The 24,477-nt window shown below is 50.8% G+C and overlaps 1 protein-coding gene across 4 annotated transcripts in view; it reads right to left on the reverse strand.

The window, feature by feature from the left end:
* ZCCHC24 (zinc finger CCHC-type containing 24) overlaps window positions 1-21,990 on the reverse strand; it is a 78,199-nt gene extending 56,209 nt beyond the window's left edge. For all 4 annotated transcript variants that reach the window (XM_084997446.1, XM_021073637.2, XM_021073636.2 and 1 more), the window contains exons 1-2: window positions 21,574-21,990; window positions 9,306-9,506 (exon numbers count right to left, since the gene is read on the reverse strand). In XM_084997446.1, coding sequence (XP_084853572.1) covers window positions 9,306-9,506; window positions 21,574-21,819 — 447 coding nt within the window. In that variant the 5' untranslated portion in view covers window positions 21,820-21,990. The remainder of the gene's footprint in view (window positions 1-9,305; window positions 9,507-21,573) is intronic.
* Window positions 21,991-24,477: the final 2,487 nt, after the last annotated feature.

The following is a 24,477-nucleotide window of genomic DNA, read 5'->3' on the forward strand; positions in this document are numbered from 1 at the left end:
ACCTTATCCCTCTCCCCTCACCTGCCTGGTCCCCATGTCCCATAGATGCTACTTTCTCATCATGTCTGGAATGTGTCCCCTCACCTCCGACTTTCACTCACCCTTGCCTTATGTCTGGTCTTATCATATATCCACGTTCCTGGACTGGTTTCGTCTGCAGTCTTGCCTCCTCCAGCTTGGCCTACAAACTGCCACCAGCGTGATCTTTCAAAATGCCAATCTGAGCATGTCACCTAAAACCCTTGGATGGCTTCTCCTTGCCCTCCAGATAAAGTCCAAGTTTGTGCAGGCTGGCACACAGGTCCTTCACCACCTGCTGCAGCCACACCTCCCGCTCCTCCCCTCAGGCACCCAGAGTGCCAGCCATCGCCAAGGGCTCGTGGTTCCCGGAAACCTAACCCCCACTATTTACACACTTGCTTGGAAGCCTTCCCTGCCCCGGGCCCAGGCTCCTCCTTTCTGCGGCCTCCCATGAAGCCCTGGCTCCCATGAAGCCTTAATTGCTCACTGCCAACCTCATCTCTAGGCCTGAACGGCCAATAGTGCTCTTGTTGTCCACTCTGTCCCACTGAGGACAGAGGTCAGGCTTTATCTAGCACAGGCCTGACACATAGTAGGAGCTCAGGAAGAACTGGGTGATTATACTGAGTGCTGGGCCCGTCTCTGTCCTGGACAGATTGTGTGTCCTGGGCACAGATGTGGCACTGAATCAAGGGCCCCACAATCACACACCATGTGGACAAGTGTGGCTGGCTTAGAGCAATTTGTGCCATATTGGTGTGCAGAAGCCAATGTGAGAGGCACAGGTGACCCTGCAGGCAGCCCCAACAGAGTATCATGACTCCCCTACAGCCACCTAGGGTTTCTCAGTCATTGGATCTGGCAGGCCCAGACCACCCCTAGCCTCCTTGACTACAAGAGGGCCAGCAAATACCCTGGGGCTGGACCAGTGGTGGAATCTACCAGACACAACAACTTGGTTAGACCAGGCCTAATATGACTTTTGCCAGTATTGTCTTTATCCTTCTTTATTTCCAGCAGCCTATCTTTTTAAAGAACCCTGACTTTCTGAGAATGATGGTAGAGATCAAAGTCTAGATGCTAAAGCTGATAGTAGAATCTAATTCAAAAAGCATGGGCTCTTGAATCAGGAAGGCTTGAGTTCCAATTCCAGCTTTGCTGTTCACTTGTTCTGTGACCTTAGGAAAGTCACCTAACTTCTCTGGGCCTCAGTTTTATCATCTAACAATGGACCTGATAGGGTTTTTGAGACAATTAAATGAGCTAATGCATATTACATGCTAAGCTCAGTGGTAAACTCAATACTTAGAGACTCTCACTATTGCTGTTAATATTATCATTATCCTTGAATTGACACCTGGCAGGGGTGGATGGACTGTGTGGGGATAGCAGCAGGAACTCTGGTTTTTCAAAAGCTAGGTGGTGGATGTTCTTGAGGCCCAGTCTTCTTGGGCCAGTGGTGACACTGGCTGCAGAGGAACCCTGGCCCAGGCACAGCCTCACTTCACGAAGAGGGGCTGCTTTGCACTGCTATTGGGAATTTATCTCTAGCACTTCCTGCCTCTGCTTGGGGGCACCCCATCTTTCTGTAGTGCCAAATTCTCCTGCACTGTGCCTGGTAACTATGAGAAGTTCTGTAAGTCTGAGCTGAACTCTGGACACACTTCTCAACCCTTAAGGTTGGAAAGGAATCAATTAATAGGTTACCATCCTCTGGTTTCCGAATCCCACTACCTGGGCCATTGGCAGTGCATGTTACCTTCTTTAGAGCCTGGGGCTCCTTGGGCAGCTTCAGGACCAGCAGAGTTGGCCTAGAGTTCTGCACATTCCACTCCCCGTTAGACCATTTAAGATTTTAAAAGCATTTAGACCATTTAAAAGTCATTCCACAAAAGAAGAGAAAGGAGTAGAAACGTTATTCAAAGAAATAATGGCTGAAAACTTTCCAAATCTGATTAAGAACTTTAATCAATACATCCAAGCAACTCAAATAGATCCCAAATAGGATAAATACGAAGAGATCCACGAATAGACACACCATAGTAAAACAGCTGAAAGCTAAAACAAGGAGAAAATCTTGAAAGCAGCAAGAGAAAAATGACATATAACATACAATGTTTTACAACGATATAAACAACTGACTTCTCTTTAGGAACGATGGAGGCCAGAGGGTGGTAGGGTAACATAGTCGTGTGCTCAAAGTAAACATCTGTCAGCCAAGCATTCTATACCCAGCAAAGCAATCTTTAAAAAAGCAAAAGTGAGACAAAGACATTCCCAGATAAACAAAAACAGAGAATTCATTGCTGGCACATCCATCTGTCAAGAAATATGGAAGGAATTTCTTCAGGCTGAATGCAAGTGATCCCAGAGAGTAATGTAAATGTACATAAAAAAAAAAATAAGGAACACTGACAAGGTGATAAGGTAACTGTAAAAGACAGTATAAGTGCATGTTTCTTTGCTTCTCTTAGCTGATTTAAAAAAGCAATTTATAAAATAACATTATATAATTGTATTGTTTGTCCTAAAACATACAGAAATGTAGTCTTTTTGCCAATAACAGCAAAAAGGAAGTGTTGTGGGAGAAAATCTGTCTTGGGCTAAGGAAATCACACCAGGTGGTAACTTGAACTCATAGGTACAAACGATGAGAACTGGAAATGTGAAATACGAAGGCTAATATGACAAAAGCTATGAATGTATAACTGCTCTCATTTCTTCTTCCAGCTGCTCTAAAACACATAAAATTAAAGAAAGTAATAATTATAACAGGTATTACTGAATTTGTAATATACACAGATGTAATATGTATAATAATAATGCTACAAGAACAGGGAAAAGCCCTACAAAGAATACATCTATATAGGAATAACATTTCTAAATCTCATTGGAGTAAATATAAATATGAAGTAGATACTGATGAGTTAAGAGGTATAGATAAGCCCTAGAGCAACCGCTAAGGCAATAGCTAAAAAAATAGTGAAAAAATAATTAAATAAATTAAAATGTTACATTAGAAAATCACCACTGGAGTTCCCGTCATGGCTCAGCAAAAACAAACCTGACTAGTATGCATGAGGACACAGGTTCAATCTCTGGCCTCACTCAGTGGGTTAAGGATCCAGCATTGCCATGAGCTGTGGAGTAGGTGGCAAATGTAGCTCAGATCTCTGCGTTGCTGTGGCTGTGGTGTAGGCCAGTGGCTACAGCTCTGATTTAACTCCTAGCCTGGGAACCTCCATACGCCGCCATGGGTTCAACCCTAAAAAAGCAAAAAACAAAAAAAGAAAAAAGAAAGAAAGAAAATCACCATGTAAAAGGAAGCAGTGAAGGAGGAATAATGAAACAAAAAGGACATGACCAATTTCAAAAACAAAAAGTAAAATGGCAAGCCTAAATCCAACTATATTAATAATAGCATATATGAGAAGAGCATTAACAACAGCATTATCAATAGTGAGAATGGATCAAGCAACCCAAACAAAAAGCAGGGGCTGTCAGATTGAATAAAAACTAAACCAAGATCTAACTGCATGCTATCTAAATAACATACTTAGATTCAAAGATATGAATAGATTGAAAGTGAAAGGATAGAAGATATATCAGGTAAACAGCAAGCATAAGAAAGCAGCCTACAGTAATTTCAAACAAAATATGCTAATAGAGACAAATAGGGACATTTTATAATGATGAAACGATCGACCCACCAGGAAAATTCAACAATTGTAAACACAGATGTACCTAATAACAGAGCCCCAAAATACATGCAGCAAAAACTGACAGGACTAAAGAAAAAATCATCAATTCAACAATAGTAGAGATTTCAATACCCTATTTATGATAATGGATAGAAGAACTAGGCAGAACACTACCAAGGATTCAGAAGACATGAACAACACTATAAACCAACTAGACCTGACAGACATCTATAGAACACTCCACCCAACAATAGCAGAATACATTCTTCCCAAGTGCACATGAACCATTCTCCAGGATAGCCCAAACTCCAGGCTATGAAACAGACTACAATACATTTAGAAGGGCTGAAATAATACAAAGTACGTTTTCCAACCACAACGGAATAATTCTAGAAATCACTAAAAAAAGACATTTGAGAAACTCACAAATAATGTGGGTTTTAAACAACACACTGCCAAATAACCAGTGGGTCTTAAGAAGAAATCACAAAGGAAATCAGAAAACACCTTGTGATAAATGAAAAGGAAGATCAACATATCAAAACAAAGCATATGGGATGCAATTCAGGAAAATGTATAGCTGTAAACATCTACATTAATAAAAAAGAAAGATGTACAATCAGTATCCTAAACCTTCTACCTCAAGAAACTAGAAAAAGAAGAGCCGACCAAATATAAAGCAAGAGGAAGAAAGGAAATAATACAGATTAGATGGAAGAATCGAAAGCAAGGATTCAAAGAGATATTTGTACACTCATGTTCATAGCAGCATTACTCATAATAGCCAAAGGAGGAAACAACACACACACACAAACACACACACACACACACACACGGGAATATTATTCAGTCTTTAAAAAGGAAGGAAATTGTGACACATGCTACAACATGAAGGAAACTTGAAGACATTATGCTAAGTGAAATAAGCCAGTCACAAAAGGACAAATATTGCATGATTCCATTTATATGAGGTACATGGAGTAGGGAAATTCTTAGAGACAGAAAGCAGAATGATGGTTGCCAAGGGCTGGGGGAGGGAAGGAGAGGGAATTATTGCTTAATGGGTACAGAGTTTCAGTTTTGCAAGATAAAAGGAGTCCTGTGGATGGACGATGGTGATGGTTGCAAAACAACTGAATGTACTTAATGCCATTGAACTGGGCACACTTAAAAATGGTTAAGACAGTAAATTTTAGGTTTTGTGTATTTCATCACAATTTTTTAAAAGATTAGAGTAGAAAGTAATGAAATAAGAAGAAAAACAATATAGTAAATCATGTACACAAAAGGCGGTTCTTTGAAATGCCATATGATATCACTTATAACTGGAATCTAATATATAGCACAAATGAACCTTTCCACAGAAAAGAAAATCATGGACTTGGAGAATAGACTTGTGGTTGCCCGGGGGCGGGGGGTGGAGTGGGGGGGGGGAAGGGAGTGGGAGGGATCAGGAGCTTGGGGTTTAAGGATGCAAACTATTGCTCTTGGAAAGGATTTACAATGAGATCCTGCTATGTAGCCCTGAGAACTATGTCTAGATACTTACATCACAACACGATAGTGGGAGGAAAAATTATGTATACATGTATGTGTAACTTGGTCCCCATGCTGTACAGTGGAAAAAAATAAATAAATAATAAATTTTTTTTTAAAGTTGATTCTTTGAAAAGTACAACAAAATCGACAAACCTTTGAGCTAGAATGACCAAGAAAAAACAAGAGAAAACTCGAATTATAAGAATCAGACCCAAAACAGGGGGATTATTCCAACCTTACAGAAATTAAAGGGATTATGAGAGAACATTATGAGTAATTGTATGCCAATAAATTAGGTTACTTGATGAAATAGACAAATTCTAAAAATACACAAACTATAGAAACTGACTCAAGAAGAAATAGGAAATCTGAATAGACTCATAACAAATAAAGAGATTCAATAAGTAATTATAAAAAAAAAAATCTACTCAGCAAAAAAAGCCCAAACTCAAAGGGCTTCACAGGTGAATTCTACTAAACATTTTTTTTCAGCCGTGCCCACAGATTGTAGAAGTTCCCAGGCCAGGGATAGAACCCGAGCCACAGCAGTGACCTGAGTCACAGCAGTATAATACCAGATTCTTAAATGCTAGGCCACCAGGGAACTTGCTAAACATTTAAAGAAGAATTAATATTAATTCTTTACAAACTTTTCCAGAAAATAAAACAGGATGGAACAAATCATGGAACTGATAAGTGCTACTACATGGATGAACCTTGAAAACAATACACTAATGTAACAATCAAGTGATTAAAAAACCACATATTATATGTGTCTTTTTATATGAAATGCCCAGAATAGGCAAATCTACAGAGACAGAAAGCAGATTAGTAGGTATTAGGGATGGAGGATCAGAGGGTGATAGCTAATGAGTGTAAGGTTTCTTTTTGAGGTGACAAAAAATATTCTTTGATTGTGGTGATGGTTGTTGCATGGCTCCATCATGCAACCATCACCAACTAAAATCATTAACTTGTGTACTAAAATCATCAACTTGTGTGTTGTAAATGGTTAAATGATTTGTATGTGAATTAAATCTCATTAAAGCTGTTACCTAAAACAAGCATTCCACTTTTAAATATTATATATGCTAAGCTCTTATGTAATAGTTCCTACGAAACAAAGGTTTCCACCCATTCCTTCATTCAGGAAGACTTGTACGGAGCACCTGCTACACTGCACAGTACCTGGGCTGGCAGAGGGTACGGAAATGAATCTAGTTCAGCGCCTGCCCCTGGGGCTTGTGGTCAGGTGAGGACTGGGGAGCAACCAATTATATTCCAGCCAGCCAACATACCTAGCCGGGCAAGTGCATTCTGCCTTGTGATGCCAAGGAGACAAAAACTAGTAGTAGCCAACAGTTACTGAGTGCTTACTGTGTGCCAGGCATTGTGCTGAGCACGTCATGCATAACTTCACTGAGTCCTCCCAGCAACCCCCTGTGTCCATTTTCACTAGGCTCATTTTTCAGCCTATGAACCTTGTGATGGATGGAGGGAGATCCTTGAGCCTGCAGGAATTCCAGAGGGAATCAGGTTGGAGATGGGGCTGGAAGAGGAACTCGACCAGCTCAAGGGAGAAACTGAGGCTCCACAGACCACGGGTCTCAGCCTGGAGCAGCCTGCGTGCTCAAGGAAGCAAAGAACACCGAGGTTCACGGGTGTTCTGCCCTCCCCTCGGAACATCACCTCTCTGAGACTCTGTTTCTTCAACTGTGAAACGGAGCTGTTACTCCTACTTCCGCCACAGAGTTGAAAGCCCTGCACAAGATAAGTGAACACTCTGTGCAACCCATATAAAGGAAGGAGCGGGGTTAGCACCCTGCTAGAAAGCCAGAGGCACTGAGGTCAGGGCCCCTCTGCCCACATTCAGAAGAGCTCTGGCCCCATGTGGCAGAGGGCAGCGTGTGCACAGACACTCACACTCACCGTCACCATCCCACTGCCTCTGTTTCATTCTCCACTGTCTTTGCTTTTTTGTTTGTTCGTTTTTTTTTTTTCTTTTGTCTTTTTAGGGCAGGACCCGTGGCATATGGAGATTCCCAGGCTAGCGGTCGAACTGGAGCTACAGCTGCCGGCCTACGCCACAGCCACAGCAGCATAGGATCCAAGCCGCCTCTGTGACCTACACCACGGTTCACGGCAACGCCAGATCCTTCATCCACTGAGCAAGGCCAGGGATCGAACCCACGTCTTCACAGATACTCATTGGGGTCATTAACCACTGAGCCACGACAGGAACTCCTCACTGCCTTTGGATACTGGTTACCCTAGTCCCATCAACCTGCCAGCACCACTCAGGTCCACCTCCTCCTGGAAGTTTCCCAGGCTCCCAGCTCAGCACAAGCACACCTCGGAGGCCCCGAGAGCCCTTGTTGGTGTCTGAGTGTCACCTGCCTGCTGCGTTAAAATCCCTGCTCCTCCACTGACCAGTTTGATGGTCCTGTGTGAGATGCTCACTCACACAAAGCATCCCGTAATGTGAGGCTAATCAAAGCACTTAGCACACCAGGCAGATGTGAGCGATGAATGAAATGCTTGGAGACCATTTAGCACAGTGCCTGTCTCCTCCTTAAATGGGTGGAGTCCTGCTGTGCCCACTTCATACGCTGTAGGCAGGGTGACAGCTGACGGTCCCTGTGCTGGGGGCTCACGGGGAAGGCACAAGGGCTGCTCACTAGGTGGGCCATGGGCACATCCTTGAGGATCAACCAGACCCTTGGCTGCCCCTTCGCTGAGAGTCCCTGGGGGGTAGGAGTCTCACCCTTTTCCAGGATCTCCTTGTGCCAAGGGGTCCCTTGCTTACTGCGTATATTGAGGGTGGACTGGGTGCAGGGGAGTGCGGATCGGGAGGACAGCCAGCTCTCAGTGGGTCAGCTTCCCATTATGCAGCATCTGGGGTGGGCCTCTCTTGACCAGGAGTGGGGAGAGGCTGAGATCACCAGCTGAATCACTGGGGATCTTCCTAGAACATAGCTCTGGGTTGGCCTGAGATTCTGCATTTCTAACAAGCTCTGGGCGACACTGATGTGGCTGTGGCTGGTTATACTTGAGGGACCTAAAACCTGGCACAGCCATTTCTGAGAAGAGCAGAGACTAACAAGGGCACCTCAGCCTCCCACTGGTCCTGGAGGGACCCAGCCCTGCCCAGCCACACCCTCACTGCCAACATCTGGAGGGCAAGGCTACACGGATTTTCTGAGTTTCCAGGATTCCATTTCCATTACATGTATAAAAGAAAAGTAGTACCACATTATACAAACAGTGGAAAGTATGAAAAAATAATAGGGAAAAAAAGTCACTGATAATCTCATACCGCATTTAGAACAACTGTTAACCTCTCTCGCCAGGATTCCAAAGCCATGTCTGTCAGAGAGTCAGGGGTCGTCTGGGGAGTGGGGTCTGCCCCAGGAGCCCCACCCCGTGATGGTGGAGCCCTGTTTAAGGGACAGCAGCTGCTCACGACCCCTTTGATTTCCTGGCCCCCTTACCACCCCAAGGGAGTGATGCCCAGCCCGTGGTGCCTGAGGCTTTCACCCAGACCTGTTCTGAGGGCACAGGTGAGGGGCCGGGCCCTCCCCTCTCCCACAGGCAGCAGGCTGAGGCCCAAGTGCTGCTGCAGAAGAGGCAGAGGTGGAGTCTGGGGGAGGGGGTGCACATCTGGATTCCTGGCCCAGAGCCTGCATTCCTTCCCTGTGAGTGTGAGGTGATGGGCTCTAGGGAGAGCTGTGAGGAGGCTGCCAGCCCCCTTCTGCCCCACCGTAATAGGACCCACCTTGGCAGGAAAACTGGTGGGGACTCCAAGGCCCAGAACCACATTCTGGGGTCCCCCACCCAGTCTACGCTCAAACCAGTGCAGGCCCAACCTGGGGCTCTGTCCCCTCCACACCAGCCAGCCTTGCCTCAGAAAAACCACAGGGGACAGAAAAGTGGAGACCCGTGGCCAGGGGGCCACGCCCTCATGGAAGAAACCCCGGGGGCTGCTCTGTCTGCTCTACCCATGGAGGCTGGTCCACAGGTCAGTAGGGGGCCGGGCTGCCTTACCTGGGGGCAGTCCTTAATGTAGTGTCCTTTGTTGAAGCACAGGTGGCACAGGTAGTTGGGTGGGGGCCGCTTGCTGGGCTTGCGGGTCTCAGAGGTGAGGGTCAGGTCAGAGAAGTGCTCTGTGAGGGAGCTGAGGCCGTCGGCGATGTTGTTGAGGGAGCCATAGGGAGAGGCACTCTTGTACACGCTGCTGCTCAGCGCCTGCAGGGGACAGAGGTTGTGAGGGCTCCAGAGGCCTGGCTACACTTGTTTGCAAACGTTCCACAGGCCCGTACATGCACGCGCGCGCGCGCGCACACACACACACACACACACACGCACAAATTCATAATGACCTTTTAGTCACCTGCAGGCTCTGGCTTCCTGGGGTCTGCATTCAAATCCTAACTCTTGTTGTGCATCCATGGACAAGCCAGTTAACACTCAGGGCCTCCGTGGCCCCATCTGGTAAGTGGGAATAATGACAGCTACCTACAAGGGTTTCTAGGAGGCTAACGAGAGGTTACAAATGTGAAGCACTTGATTTCCCACCTGGCACTGAGGAAGCCCTCAGTCAATGGTGCTGATCACCAGTTCTTTAGACACTGCCAGGAGGGAAGAAGCCCGACAAAGAGCAACCTGTGAGAGCTGGGCCTCTGCCACGTCCCAGGGGAGTGGCTTTAGACATCAGCTCCCAGCATGGTTGCAGAGTCCAGAAGAAGAGACTGAAGCCCAGCGTTTTGCCTGGTCTCCTGCAGCCTGAGGCCTGTGCACACTGTGTCCGGGGAGCCCTCGGGCCAGCCCAGGCCAGCCCCCTGGAAGCCCGGGGAGGAAGCGGCCCACCTCTCTCACCTCTCCCACCTCCAGTTGACAGGAACCAGATGTCTTGCCTGGCTTCAAAGCAGACACGGCCCAGGCCCCCTCCTGGTGTATACAGCCTCTATTTATAGGAGTCACGGGCTCTGAGCGGCCAGGCGCACTGGAATTTAGCAAAGGTGGGGCCTGCAGTGAGGCTGGCAGGGAACGTCTGTGGGCCCCCTCTCCCGGGGCCAGGCTCAGGGTAGAAAGAGGCAGCTTCCCCAGGGGGCCACTGACAAACCTGGGCACAGGGTTTGGGCATACCTGTCCCCAGCGCAGGTGCCCAAGAATCCAGCAGGGAATTACAGACCTTGGGGAACCTTGGAGAGATACCCTGGCCTTGTTCTTGGGGGGTCCCCAGGCTCACAGGGGAGAACCCCCAAAAGGAAGCTGCCTCAAGTTTCTGACCCAGGATCCCCAGGTGGGGACAGTTCTTTCTGTGTCCTCTCAGTGTGGGGAGGGAGGTGAGCTGAAAGCTGACCCAAGGGGATCAGACACCCTTCCTCCAACCAGGACAGATCCCATCCCCCAGCCTCCTGACTCTGGGGGGCTGGCACTCTCCCTTCCTCTTCTTGGCTCCCTGGAGACCTTGCTATGTGACACTAGGCCAGCCCTTTACCCCTCTGGGTCTCTGTTCCCTCTCGTGTAGGTCTGGACCACGGCCTGGTATCTGGAAGGAAAGACAGATACATCACATCCAGGGCAGTTCAGGCCTAACACACAGTCAGCCTGTAGTGACCAGGCACGGGAGGCAAAGGCTTTAATGATCAGCTCTGCTCTACCACGCCCAGTGCTACTGAGAAACCCAGGGCCTGCGCAAAATCCCACAGACCTGCATCCAGTCTGAGGGCAGCCACTTCAGCTTTCAGATGGCCCCAGAAGACGGATCCATCCAGAGAGGGCTCACCCATCCCTGGAGGTAAGTCAGTCAAGACTGGACAACCTTAAGGGGCCTGAGGAGGGTCTGAAAGGAAATAGTATTAAATAAGAGCACCATATACTGAGCTCTTACGAGGTCCCAGGCACTGGGAATGTTACGTGTATTAAGAGAGCTGATGCTCACCACAGCCCTATGAGTCATTGTTCCCATTTTACAGATTAAACGAGTTTATCCAAACTTGTATTAAATGACCTGGGAAACTTTGAACAAATAGTTTTCTGGGCTCTACCTCAGACCTACCAAAGTAGCCACCTGGGACTGAGGGCCTGGCATCGGCATTATTTCATCGTGGTAAGATATAATTACATAAGACCTATCCTTTTAATGATTTTTAAGTGTGCAGTTCAGTGGCATTAAGTGCATTCCCGTTTATTATTGTACAACCATCGCCACCATCCATCTCTAGCAATTTTTCATCATTCCAAACTGAAATGCAATCTCCATTAAATACTAACTCCACATTCCCCCTTCCCCCAAGGCCTAATTCTGCATTTTAAAGCTCCCTCGGGGCAGCTCGGGTACAACCTGCTCAGCCCAACCTGGCCTTGGAAGCACCTGGACGTTCTAACCATCAGGGTCTCTCCCCAATCAAACTGGTCTGGAGGAGGGCACTGTGGCCCCAGCCTCCCAGAGAAAAGTTCATCCAAACAAGAAACTTGAAGCTCCAAAGGGTGTGACTCACCCTCATGGCTGGGAAATGCAATTTCACAAATAACAACCCTCTTATTTTTCTCTTTTCTTTCTTTCTTTCTTGCCTTTTTTTTTTTTTTTTCCCCCTGCATAAGATGTAAGCAAGTCTACAGGAATCAGGGCTGTTTTGGCAGCAGATTGTCAAGAGGAAGGGGAAGTTTGGTGGGTGCCAGAAAGTGCACTAATTACACCCTGAAAAACCTCTCCCAGGTCTTGTGGCCACACACCCCTGCCCATGAGCAGCCCGTGGGTATCCCAGGACCGCCAGAGGCCTCGGAGCAGCCTGTCCTCACCCTGACAGCTTGATTCCCACCACCACCTCAGAGGGTCACAGCTTTGTCCCTCAGGAGAGTCACACAGGCAGCTGCAGGTCTGAGAAGCAGGGCTAGAGCTCACTGCCTCTCCCCATTCAGTCTGCTCTGGCCTGGCCCCACGGCTGCTCCTGCTCCCTTCCCCCACCCCCAATTCAAGACGACACCACGAAAGGATGAAAGGACAGGGCAGTCAGCCGACCGACCTCACTCTCGAAAGCTACAATAGAGAAACTGAGGCCCAGCGAGCCCCAGGGGCACAGACCAGGGCACAGAGCCAGGTCTACAGGCCAGGAGTCCTGCTTGCTGGCTGGCTGGAAGGGCGGGTGGGGCAGCAAGCTGCTTCCTCTCTGAAACCCCAAGGAGCTCCTCGAGCCATGGAGGCGAAAGGTGAGTTGGTCTCCCAGCCGTGGTTTCCAAGGCCTGTGGGGATTGGATGGAGCAGAGACCTGGACACACAGAGCTCCCTCCCCTCTGTCTGTGGAACTGGGGCCTGGCCTCTTGGGTTTCCCACATGCAAAATGGAACATGGAGCAGGGAAGAAGGGCACACTTGATGATCCCTGCAGTCCTGCTTTTTTAAGTTTCAGACGCCTAGGTACTGAAAGACACCCCTGGATCCTGGCACCCAGAGGGCACTTAAATCAAGGGAGTACCACCTCTCCCAAGGCCTGCCATCTGTAGCTGGAGGGCAAGGCTGGGCAGGGCTTCCCTTCACCAGTCAGCCTCTAACTCTGCAACAGCCAGCCTGCGCCCCTTGGCTCTTCTCCCTCCAATTTTGCACTTGCTGTCCACTCCCCGGGGATGTCCAGTGGGTCCAAAGCCCTCCAGAACCTGGCTCTTGACCTGGCTCTAAAATTCTAGTGCTGTGGCCTTGAACCCATCCCTTCCTCTTGCTCAGACCTGGGCTCCAAGGGATGGTGTGAAAAGCATGGGTTCGGGTGCTCCTAAGGCCCCAGCCCCCTTCAGCAGCCTCTGAGACCTCTTGGCCTTGGCCTGTGCTATAGGCTGTGATGGGGACCACCCCGTGGCTCCCTGGCCCTTGCCTGTAGCAGCTCTGAAGTCCCTCTCTAATTTCTTTACACAGTGATGCCCCTCATCTGTTCACAAGCCTGGCTATCCCCAAAGGCAAAGATTCTGCAACCCTCCCTTGTCCTAAGAACCAGAATGTTTCTGCTGCTCCCTACGCCCATGACCGTCTGGCATGCGGATAATCACAGGCAGGAAGGTGCTCCACCTGACAGATGAGGGTATGGATGCCCTCACACCTCGAAGGATTTAGGTCAGGGTCTCCGAGTTCCCATGGACTAAGTTGGAGGGTGTTGTCACCCAGGATTTAGCTGCTCTGGGCAGTGGGTGAGGGCAGCCCCGCTAGCGTGTGGCTCTGGGCCATCTAGGCCCAAATCACCAGCCTGGGGGAAGAGACCATCCCTCCTTCCTCCCTGCGTCAGCGACCCCAGCAGCTAGCAGGAAGCGTGGGATCCTCATGCCACATGTGGGGAACAAAGCATCGGATTCCTGTCCATTGCTGGAACTTCTCCAAGGTTCTGGCTTGGCTATTGGAGAAAGTTAGACGGGAAGACACTAAAGTTTCTTCTGATTCTACTTGGATCAGATACTTGACTGGATCCTTTCCCTTTCTCAGTCTCTTATACCTGGCAGGAACACTATTTGGATGGGCATTATTGGTCCTAGAGTATAGAACTAGAAACTGAGGCTCAGAGAGGCTGAGTAACTTGCCCAAGGTAACACAGTCAGCGCATGACTGACAGAAGATTCACACCCCGATCTATCAGCCTCTTGTATTTCAGGCCCCACTCAGCCTTCAAAGCTCAGCTTCCTTGACAAGAAGGGGAGCTGGAGGAAAACACTAGGTGTGGACCATTCTCCTTGGCACTGAGGCCCTGCAACGTCATACTTCCAAGCCCCTTGGTCCTGGCAAGATGAGGCACCAGCTTCTCTGGGCTGCATGAAGTTTTGGGCCCTGGGGTTGGTGGTTCTGCTGAGAGATCTGGGACACAGAGGTAAAGATTTCCAGGGCTGACTCAGCTTGACAAGCTGTGTTCCCCCCGGACAAAAAGAGGGCACAGTGGGAGGGGTTAGGCAGGAGTCAGGGCAGGTGGGCAGAAGCATCCCAGGGCAGCCTACAGGCAGAAGAGACAGGTGCAAGAAGACAGAAGGGACAGCAGACAGAGGCGGGAGCAGCACTGCAGGGAAGGGCAGTGTCCTAGGAGGTCTGGCAGAAGCAAATGCTGAGTCCTGCTGCCCCCGGCATGAGACAGCTCTGGAGGAGGAACCCTCTGGCCTTAGTCCCTAGCTCTGTGGGGGTTCTTTCATCAGCTGAACAACTGCTTTCTTATCCCCAAAAGCCACACCCGTACACCCTCCATACACACGCACAGACACGTGCATGCACACACACGCACACACACATACACCCCACACTCCTCTCTTTGGGACAAGAAACCATTCATTTCACAAATGACTCCACCCCTCCTCCAAGGAGATCTGCACTTCTTCTATCCCTAGGATCTATCTGGGGCTCCAGCCTCTGGGGCCAAACACACACACGCACATGCACCACACACACCCGATACACACAAGCAGAGGTGGATGTAGGCTAGGCTCAGGGACAGAAGGAAAGAGCCAGTTGTAAAGGTCGGAGGTGGCTTCTGGGAAAGCAAAGCCACTCCTGGACCAAGGGTTTCCCCAGTTGTAGTCAGACTCCAGCTCGGCTTCTGTTTTCAAGGTCCAAGGCTGACCTGTGGGCCAAGGAGGTAGCAGGGTCGACGGTGACAGAGGTGGCAGCCTACCACTCAAGATCCCCAAGGGCACCATGGCCTCCTGGAGGCCCACTCATCAGGGCATACAAAACATGATTCCCTGGACATAGCAGAGCTCTATGAGAGATTCTAACTTATTTATTTATGTATTTTTTAGCCTTGCGCCCCACCCCCGCCCCCGGCCACATGCAGAAATTCCCAGGCTAGGGATCAGACCCAAGCCACAGCAGTAACCCGAGCCACAGCAGGGACAATGCCAAGTCCTGAACTGCTAGGTCACCAGGGAACTCCATGAAATTGTAATTTAAAGAAGCAGGTTGTGTTCTTCTCGGGAGGAGAGAGAGAAATGGGAAGGTCGGGGGGTGGAGGAGAACAGTGGCAACAAGGACAGCAGAACACTCCCAGGGGAGACTGTCCCCCCCCAGTTCCTCCTGCTCCTGCCTAGCTCACCACTCACCTGGTAGGTGCTCATGTTTCACAGCCATGTGCCCACCGCCCCGCTAGAGCATAAGCACTGGGACAAAGCTGCCTCTCACTTCTAGACATATTCATAGAATGAAAGCAGAAAGCATGAATTGGAGAACCTGAGGACTAGAAGGACCCTGATATTTAGCCAGTCTGGGGTACCACTGAGGCTCGCAGCCTCTATAGCAGGGGGCCTTGATCTGGGATCCGGTGTTGGCATGAGGACACCATGATCCTTTTGAAATCACGTGTAAGTTCAAGTTCTGCACGTGCATGCACGCATGTGCTCTATGCATTGCGGGAGGAGAGGAACTCGAGCTGCCTTCAGATTCTCAAAGAAGGCCATAACCAAAGAAGGTCAAGAACTGTTAGGACACCTAAGCTCCTTCTGGGACATCTCTAGGAACAGGGTTTTCACTCCTCCTGCCAGTTCTTTAAAAGTTATCAAGCAATCCATAAACACTTCTGTGAGGTAAAACAAGAGGCTAGGAGACTGATGCAAGAAGTAGTCACAAGTCTGGGGATGGAAAAGGAGGAGAGGATTCAATTCATCCATCTACCCATCCATCCACTAAATGTTAACTGAGCACCTAGTCTCTCCCAGGCACGGACCAAGCCTCAGATGCTGGGATTACAAACTGGAAAAAGACAGGATTCCTATTCTCAGAGTGTTAAGAACATAGTTAACAAGACAGACACACATGGTACATATTTCACAGTGACAGCAGTTAAGATATGCTTTACTGGAAGCATGTACCACTCATCTGTCATGGGACAGACACCGGAGAGAGATGTGCTCCCCATGGCAGCCAGATAAAGCCTTCAGAGAAGAGACATCCAGAAGTGCCATAAAGAAGTAAGTTGGAATCTGTCAGGTGCACAAGGGCAGTTAACAGTTTTAGAAGCAGTAGAAGCAACAGCAAGGGCAAAAGCTTAGAGGAATGGGACTGCTTGGTGTTTCCCAAAACCTCAAGTGGACCAATATGGCCAGAGAAGGACAGAATAAAGATTATACATCACCACCACCACACACACACACACACACACACACACACACACACACACACACACAACAGATTAAGCATCCTGAGAAGTGGGCTGGAGCCCTAGTTCTGCCACTGATTCCCTGACTCCCTCTTCCTCCTTTTGAAGAGCCTTGGTTTCCCCACCTGGACAATGCAGATGCTGCACACAGTATATGCTATGAGACAGAGGAGCTAGGAAATGCTCAGTGTCCATGTCCTCTGCCTCTCCCAAGCCAGGCCACCCTTAGGATTCATGTCCCATGGAGCCCCATGCTGGAGAGAGGACATGACAGGAAACCTGGGACCCATAACCAATGCCTACTACTCCTCAGAAGGTTTGGGATCTGAGACAAAACATCAGAGGCACTGAGACTTGACAAAACACTGTGGTTACTGCTTGCCCTGCACTGGGGCCCAGAGAATGATCCAGACAAAAGTCTAGTGGACCAGCAAGATAAGTCACAGAGTTGCAGTTGGGATGGAGAAGAGCTCTAGGTCAAGGTCTGCCACTGACTTGCTGGGTGACTTGCTAGACCTCTGTTTTCTCTTCTGTAAAATGGGAGCTATGGAGAAAGATGCAAGAATAAATCACCGCCAAGAGGAGGGATGCTATTCAAGGGCCATTTTTCTCCCCAGGCCCTCCTCTTGCTGCTGACGGCGCTGGCTCTCTGCCACTGCTAATTCCTTATTACTAATGCTGCCTGCTTTCCTCCCGCCCCCCTGACTCAGAAGGTCCACAAGGTGTGGTCTCCCCTCTGAGTCTAGGCCTTCCCAGTCAACTTAATTTGATGGAGGGAGGGTCAGGCCACCTCAGCCAACCGGCCCTCAAATGATGGTCCCCCTTGCCTGAGTCAGAGCTCAGCTTCCCAGGGTTGGCCAGAGGGAGAGCCGGGCATCCTCCCAAGCTCCCTGCTGGGCTGGAACTGCCATTCCTCCCAGGCCCTGGGGTATCCCCCACCCCCCACCCCCCACAGACCACAAAGGCTGCTGGGAATAAACTTCAGCTCCCGGAGCCCACTTGGTGAGGCAGACTCCCACCCTCATGCAGATGGGTGGTTTTGTTCTGCACGTCCATGCTGGTGAGGCAGCCCTGGCTCAGCCACACCTGCGGAGATCACAAGTGACATATCAAAACCTTCAGAAGACTGTCAACAACTGGAGACCTTTTAAAGCAAGACACAGCGGTCACCCTCTAAGGATTTTAGAGTGCACAAGAGCCCAAAGCCCTGTCTGGTAAGCCTTGTGAGACTCTGCTGCCATTCTCAAATCTCCAAAGGGTGGACCAGACAGGCAAAGAGGAGGTGGTTCTGGGTAGTATTATAGCCCGGGGAGGGCACCTGGGTTAAGAGCTCCAGGAAGAGCCTCCCAAGGGTTGAAACTATCCAACAAGAAAGTGATCTGCTCCAACGGGACACCCCCTGAGCCTGCAAATGTTCAGAAGAACACTGGCAGGTGTTCTGAGCCAAAAATGTATGCCAGTCAAATAGGTATGGAAAATGCTGGGTTGAAGAGAAGTTAGCAGGACTTCTACAGGACTTTTCAGAGCCTTTACTCTGCTAGTGGGCATTGTGTGTCTCCAAGGGAAGAACAGTATGTTATGCTTCCCAAATGTATTTGATCCTAGAGCCCTTCTCCCAACCCCATCTTGACAGTAGGGCCACATCTTCAAGCCACGTCTGTCCCTGGAGACAGAGAGAAAGAAAATAGCTGCCCTAAGCATCTGGCCTGGAGTAGGACAGTCACATCTCCTTCAAAGGGGTACAGGGACTACCTGGGAGGGGCACTCAGCCTCCCTCTAATGCTCAACAAAAGAGTTATTATTTTTCTGGAGGTGGAGTCCCACAGCCCCCAAACTGCAGTGAATTTTATTTTATTTTATTTTATTTTTTGGTCACACCCACGACATGCAGAAGTTCCCAGGCCAGGGATCAAACCCATGCCACAGCAGCGACCTGAGCTGCTGCAGTGACAATGCTGGATCCTTAACACACTGAGCCACAAGAGAACACACTGAGCCACAAGAGAACTCCCACACTGCTGTGAATTTAAGTTCTAAACAAAACCTAGCAGGGAAGACCCTCATGCCACCCAACCCATGCCCTCTAAGATCTGCCTTCATTGAGTACCTAGAGAGAGAGAGAGGAAGGGCTCAGCCAAAGGCCTCATAAGCTTCTCTCCAAAGACATATCAGGGGCCAAAACAGGGGTTCACAGAACCCAGTTTCTAGACCCAGGGGCCTTTTTGAAAAATTGCACAAAGCACCTGTGTTTGCTTTGGCCTGGCAGCCTCACCACAAGCTGAGAAGCTGAGGAGCCCCCTCAAGTATCCAAGTCACCTCCTGGTGCTTGCTTCTGCACTTGCCCATGAACTCTGCCATCTCCCTCTCTGCTCCTCTCTCAGGGCCAGTGTTCCACTCAGAACCCTTGGCTTATCTTCAGCTTCCAGAGCTGAGGTTCCAGGGGCACAATGGGCTTCTGTGCCCCTATGTCCTCACCCCCCCACCCCCCGCCCAAACCCCAGCTGCATTCATGGTGTTTTGCTATTGTGGTGGGAGCAGCCTGGGGGTGGTGCGGGAGGGGGTGGGCTCTTGGCACAGGGACTGGTGCAGACAGGCCATGGTCAGTGGTCAGCATGCAAGTCACATCCACAGGCACTGCCACTGGGCCTGCCAGGCTTTGCACAGAATGGCGATGCTCCTGAGCCCCTGGGTCCCTTCATAGAGTTCCCTGGCTTACACATGACTTGCTTTGTGTCCAATGAGCCCCTTGGTGGCATTCAGGTGGGGGGTATTTTTTCTTGCCTTCTTAGCCAGTTGCTATTTTGGAGCCATATTAGGTCACCAGCTAAGCTCTGGACGCAGGAAAGGCCTGTCCCCAGAAGCACAGCTGGGGCTTCAAGAGGGTTTAGAAGGCAAAGCGGGTTGTGGGGGGTGGGGGGGCATGGTGAGAGTGAGCCTGAAGCCAAGAGAGGCTTCCGGAAGTCAGCAGGCACAGCCTTCCAGCCCCTCCAAGGAAGCCAGTGGCCCATGACCATAGGAGAAGCCCCTCTTACCTCCCCCGACCCAGTCTGTCTATAGCACATCCTCTTCTATAGCTCTCAAGTCCCCTACACATCATCCTGGGGGAGAGCAGAGACTTGGTTTTACAGATAGGTAAACTGAGGCCCAGACAGAGACAAGAGGTCCTTCAAAGTCAGGTCACCAGGGATTTTTTTCCACCATTGCTCTAGATAATCTTTACAGTGGGCCCAGCAAAGGTATGTACCTCTGAGGGGGAAAATGAGGTAAGCAGCAGCGAAGTGACGGGAGGCAGGTCTTACTGAGAGCCAGCTGGGATCCTGGATGTCAGAAATTCCCAAGAGGAGACACAGGCTCACTCTCACAGGAGGCTCCTGGTGGCCCCAAACCCCCAGGCCCTCTTAGCAGAGACTCACATGGGGGAACAAGGCCACCGCAAGTTGGGAGCAGGGGGAGGCTAGCAGAGGCTGATCAGAAACCCCTACTTGATCTGTGAGTCATGGCCAACCTCCTGCCTTTGGGCTCCCACAGGACCCCCATGAAATCATCCACCATTCACATGGAATCATTGTCTGTCTTTTAATCTGGAGCCCCCACAAGCCTCTGATAGGATCCCCAGGGGCCCACACAGAGCCCAACAAATATTTGGTAAGAGAACAAACAACTGACAAGATCCAGGCACTGAAGAAACACTCCACAAACTGTCCCCCAAAGCCGCTGGTCACAGAAGCCAGTTCCCCAAAGAGGCAGCAAAGTCTCTTACAAGAAAGAAAGATTCCCAGCCAAGAACAATTCCTCACGTAGAGAGAGTGCTTTACGGTTTACAGAGTTCTGGCATACGAATGCTCTCACAGGGCACCAAAGGGTGCTTTCCAGACTCATCTGCCCCAGCTATGCCTGACCGGGCCCCACACAGGTCAACCAGCCCTTCTCTGCTGGCCTGGTGTTGGCCCATCTCTTGGCTTCAGGCCAGCGTTTTACATATCCATGTCTCCCCTAGTCAATAATGGGGCCAGAAGGGGAGAACTTCTGTCCTCCCCCCTCCATCCCCAGCACACTGGTGCCTACACAAGGCCTTCTCCCCCAAACTGTTAAGGATTCTGACTGTCCTGAAGCTAACTGGCATGCCCAGGTCTAGAAGGAAAGTGCTCCTCCCCTGCCCCTTCCCCCTGCACTTTTGCTGAGAGAGCTGCCAGAAGGAGAGTGAGTGAAGGCCACAGAAGGGTGTCTGCAGTTCCCAAATGAGGCAGGAGTAAGTGGGAGCGGGGCCAAGGAGGAGATCAGCTGAAGGGAGAGAGGGTGGTGTCCAGGATGGCTCCTGAAGACCTCTCAAAGGGGCCCGGAGGTTGTGGCAATCTGTGTATTTGTCTAGCTGGGGAAAGATGCACTGCCCCCTGCGACGTTGTAACTGAATCCACCCCAACAGGCAGATTTTGCAAGGGCAGCGGGCCCAGATCTCTAGAGAAGGTACTGGGCAGCTGGAACTCTCCCCCTATCTAGCCCCCTCCCAAGAGCTCAAGAGGATTTCCCTTTCATTTCCTTCCAGGCTTGGGAGGGCGGGGGACAGAGCAGTCTGTGGGGTCAAGCCCTCAAAAACCACTTCCTATATGGCTGGGGGAGGGCAAGAGGCTGGAAGACGTATCTGGGGGTCCCTGTGTAAGAACAGCAGGAAAAGCTCTCAGGGAAAGCCCCTGCTTTCCAAGGTAAGCTTCGGGTCAGGAACCACCGCAGTCGGAGGAGCAAAGATTTTAGGCCGCTCCAAAGGAACTCGGAGCAGAATCCACACTCTCCGTCCCAGCCAGCGGTGGCCAAGAGGGGGATGGGATTGGGCGTGGGAAGGACACTTGGAAGGGGCTCCCCTCACAGGCCGCGCCCCGGCTGTCTGGAGAGAATCCGGAACCCACCCGCCCGGCCAGGCCCCCGCTCCCGCCCCAGGCTCTCGAAGCAGGGCGTCTGGGGGCTGGGAGTCTGGGCAAGAGGACCGACCAGCTCCCAGCTCCTCCGGGCCGAGCTCAGCCGGGAGGTGACGCGCTCCCGGCACCCCGGGGACTTCGTGCGGCGACTTTGGCAGAGCTGAGCGAAGCCAAGCCAAGCTGGGCCGGGCAATACAGAGCCGAGCCGGAGCCAGGCCAGGAAGAGCCGAGCAGATAGGAAAAGCCCCGGAGCGGTCGACCGAGAGCGGGGGCGCGCGGGGGCACCCACCTCTCCGCGCTGCAGCTGGAAGAAGCTGTTGAGATAGCTGGAGTGCAAGGGCGAGCCCAGCTGCTCTGGGCGGCCCTTGCCGAAGGCCAGCTCTGGGGGCGCGGCGCCGGCGGGCGGCTCGGGCCGGAAGGCATCGAAGGCGCTCGCCTGGTGTGTGTCCTGCAGCGACAGGTAGACCCAGTTGAGCAGCTGGGCGGGTTGGTACACCGAGGCGGCGCTCGTGTCGATGGCCGACAGCAGGCTCATTTTGTGGCGGCGGTGCCGGCCCCCCCCACCCCGGCCGCCCGCTCGCGCCCCCCCCCCGCGGAGGGGCGGGCACCGGGGAGCCTGCGCCCACTGCCCGCCGCCTGAGCCCCGACGGCGACCGCCTGCACCCCGCGCACTGCCCACAGCCGCCGCCGCCGCCTCCCCCCGACTGCAGCAGCAGCGCGCGCGGGTGGAGGAAGGAGGCAGCGAAAGTTGGGCAGGAAACTTTTAGGCCCGCCCCCTCCGCGCCGCCCGCTCCGCCCCGCGATCCGCTATCTGCCTTAGCGCTGACCCCTTCTGCAGCCGCTCCCGGGGTGGGGTTTACAGAGGCCCTGCCCCTTCTGGGCCGTCCTCGTCCCCCATTGGCTGTCTCGTTGAATATGGAGTAGCGGGGCGGGGTGAGAGGGGGGAAAGGATGCTCATCTACATATGTAGCAGTGTGAGGGCCCGCCTATGGGCGGCTCCCTCTCATGCTCCGCCCACCCAGTGCGGCCAATCCAGCTCCCCCATCCTGCAGGAGACTGGCGCTGCCGGGGCCTGATCTCTGCCGTCTCGCTCTGCTCTTGGCTCTCTTCTGGCTCTCGTTCTTCCCAAATCCTTTTCAATTATTTCATTTTCACTTTTTTATAGGTTATTTTCCTTCTTTCCTTATACTCTCTCCTTTCCCTCAGACTAATATCTCCTGTGTCCATCATTTCTCTATCGGTCTCGTTTTCTTTCTCTATGGATCTCATTCCGACTCTGTCTCCTTCTCTGTCTTCTCTGCTTTCGTCTAGTCTGATGTGTCTGTCTCTCCGCTTTCCCTCCCAGACACACACACATACACAGACACACACACAATCTCCCTCCCCTCGCTATCACCGAAGGACCCTCCCCCTCCCACTTAATTCCTTCCATCTGCAGAATCGCTTTGCGGGTCGGCTCCTCCTAGGGGGGCCTAGGTTCCTGCCCCAGGAAGGACTCCCCGCCCCCTTCCCTCCTCTTCCCACCTCCCCCTCCTCCTCTCCCTTCTCCTTTTTCTGCTCAGGGTCTGCCTCACTTCTTGCCCTTTTTCGTCTGTCCGGACCTGTCCCTAACCCCACCCTCGTGCGTCTTCGGGTCGCCGGGATCCTAGGTGGGTCTGGGGGAGCTGGGGAAGACGACGGTCATTCACCTCCCCAGCACGGCCCGGCTAGTCCCTATGCCTGAGGGAACCCCTTGTGCCTGCCGCCGCCCCTGCCTGAAACCCCTGGGCCTCCGCCCCCTCAGAATGGGGTAGTCCTTGGGTGCGTGCGCTGCGCCGGCTCCAAGGACCTAGAGGAGAGAAGCCTGGAGGAGACACAAGTAATCTCTCCAACCCCAAACCTCTATCTGGAGACATCCACCTCCAGCCTGCCTTCCACGTTCAAGTGCCAGCTAGGCCACTTTCCAGCTGAGTGGCCTTGGCATGGCTCCTGACCTCTGTGAATAAACCTGTTTTCTCTTTTGTAAGATGGGGACAGTCACTGTCCTACCTCTGGGAACATTTGTGAGCTTACCAGTTTGAGCTTGGTAATCAGAAGATATTCTATAAAGATCAGCTCTCTGCCATCCTTTCCACAAGGATTTCTCGCACTAGCTGCATCAGTACACATCTGTGGATGCTTGAACCTAAAAGAACTTCAATGCTGACTAAAGTGCCACCCCTTCCAATCATGTCACCAACCAAGGACCACAAGGGTTTTTTATTTTCTGTCTCATTTGATTATGTTTTCAAAGGTTTTGTCTGTCAAACAATTTGTGATTTTTCATACAAATTACAGCGTACATACCAATCATATCTCAATATTTTTATTCATCAGAGACACATCTAAATAGTACTCTTAATATGTTAAACCTATTTGTTTAAAGAGAAGGTATACATTTGTTAGGAAGAAATGTGATAATCATTTACTTTTTGAAATATTTGGTGTCTTCTCTGGAACTCTGACACTGTCTTTAAGATTCCAAGGTGGGGGAGTTCCCATTGTGGCTCAGTGGAAATTAATCTGACTAGTATCCATGAGGACACAGGTTCAATCCTTGGCCTTGCTCAGTGAGTTATGGCTCCAGCATTGCCGTGAGCTGTGTTATAGGCCGCAGATGCTGCCGGGATCCCATGTTGCTGTGGCTATGGCATAGGCCGGTGGCTACAGCTCCAATTCAGCCCCTAGCCTGGGAACCTCCATATGTCATGGGTGTGGCCCTAAAAAAAAAAATTCCAAGGAAGGGGTTGGATAGAATTTGGAACCAGTGGTCTAGATTTTCCTTAAATTTTACCGAGAAAACTGCTAGCCAGAGAGGATACATCTTCTAAATGCACAAGCAGGCAGTTGAAGACCCTGAGGCTTCTAGCACCAGCCCAGACAATGCTCTCTGTCTCTGGCCCCTTCTCTCCTTCTGGGTGAGAGTAGTCCTGTTATGTTGAAGTGCTGACATTTCCCCCTAGAATGGGCTGAAATTTTCAAATTGCTTTGGGGCCAAGCAAGTACCACCAGGTACAGGGCAATAAACAGGTAGTGATGGGCCATGTGGAGAACCAGAGAACAACACGAAACCCTTCTGCCACGTTCTCAGCCTGAGACTAGGAGTCTGATTCCTGTTTAGAGAGATATCTGGTCTGGGGTTCCCTGTCCTTAAGAGTGATTTGATGCTGTGAGG

This window comes from Sus scrofa, chromosome 14 (genome assembly GCF_054392235.1).
Source record: "Sus scrofa isolate SSC_HxYL_T2T_F1_AM1 chromosome 14, Sscrofa_HxYL_maternal_Yorkshire_Landrace_v2.0, whole genome shotgun sequence".
NCBI classification, from domain to species: Eukaryota; Metazoa; Chordata; class Mammalia; order Artiodactyla; family Suidae; genus Sus; species Sus scrofa.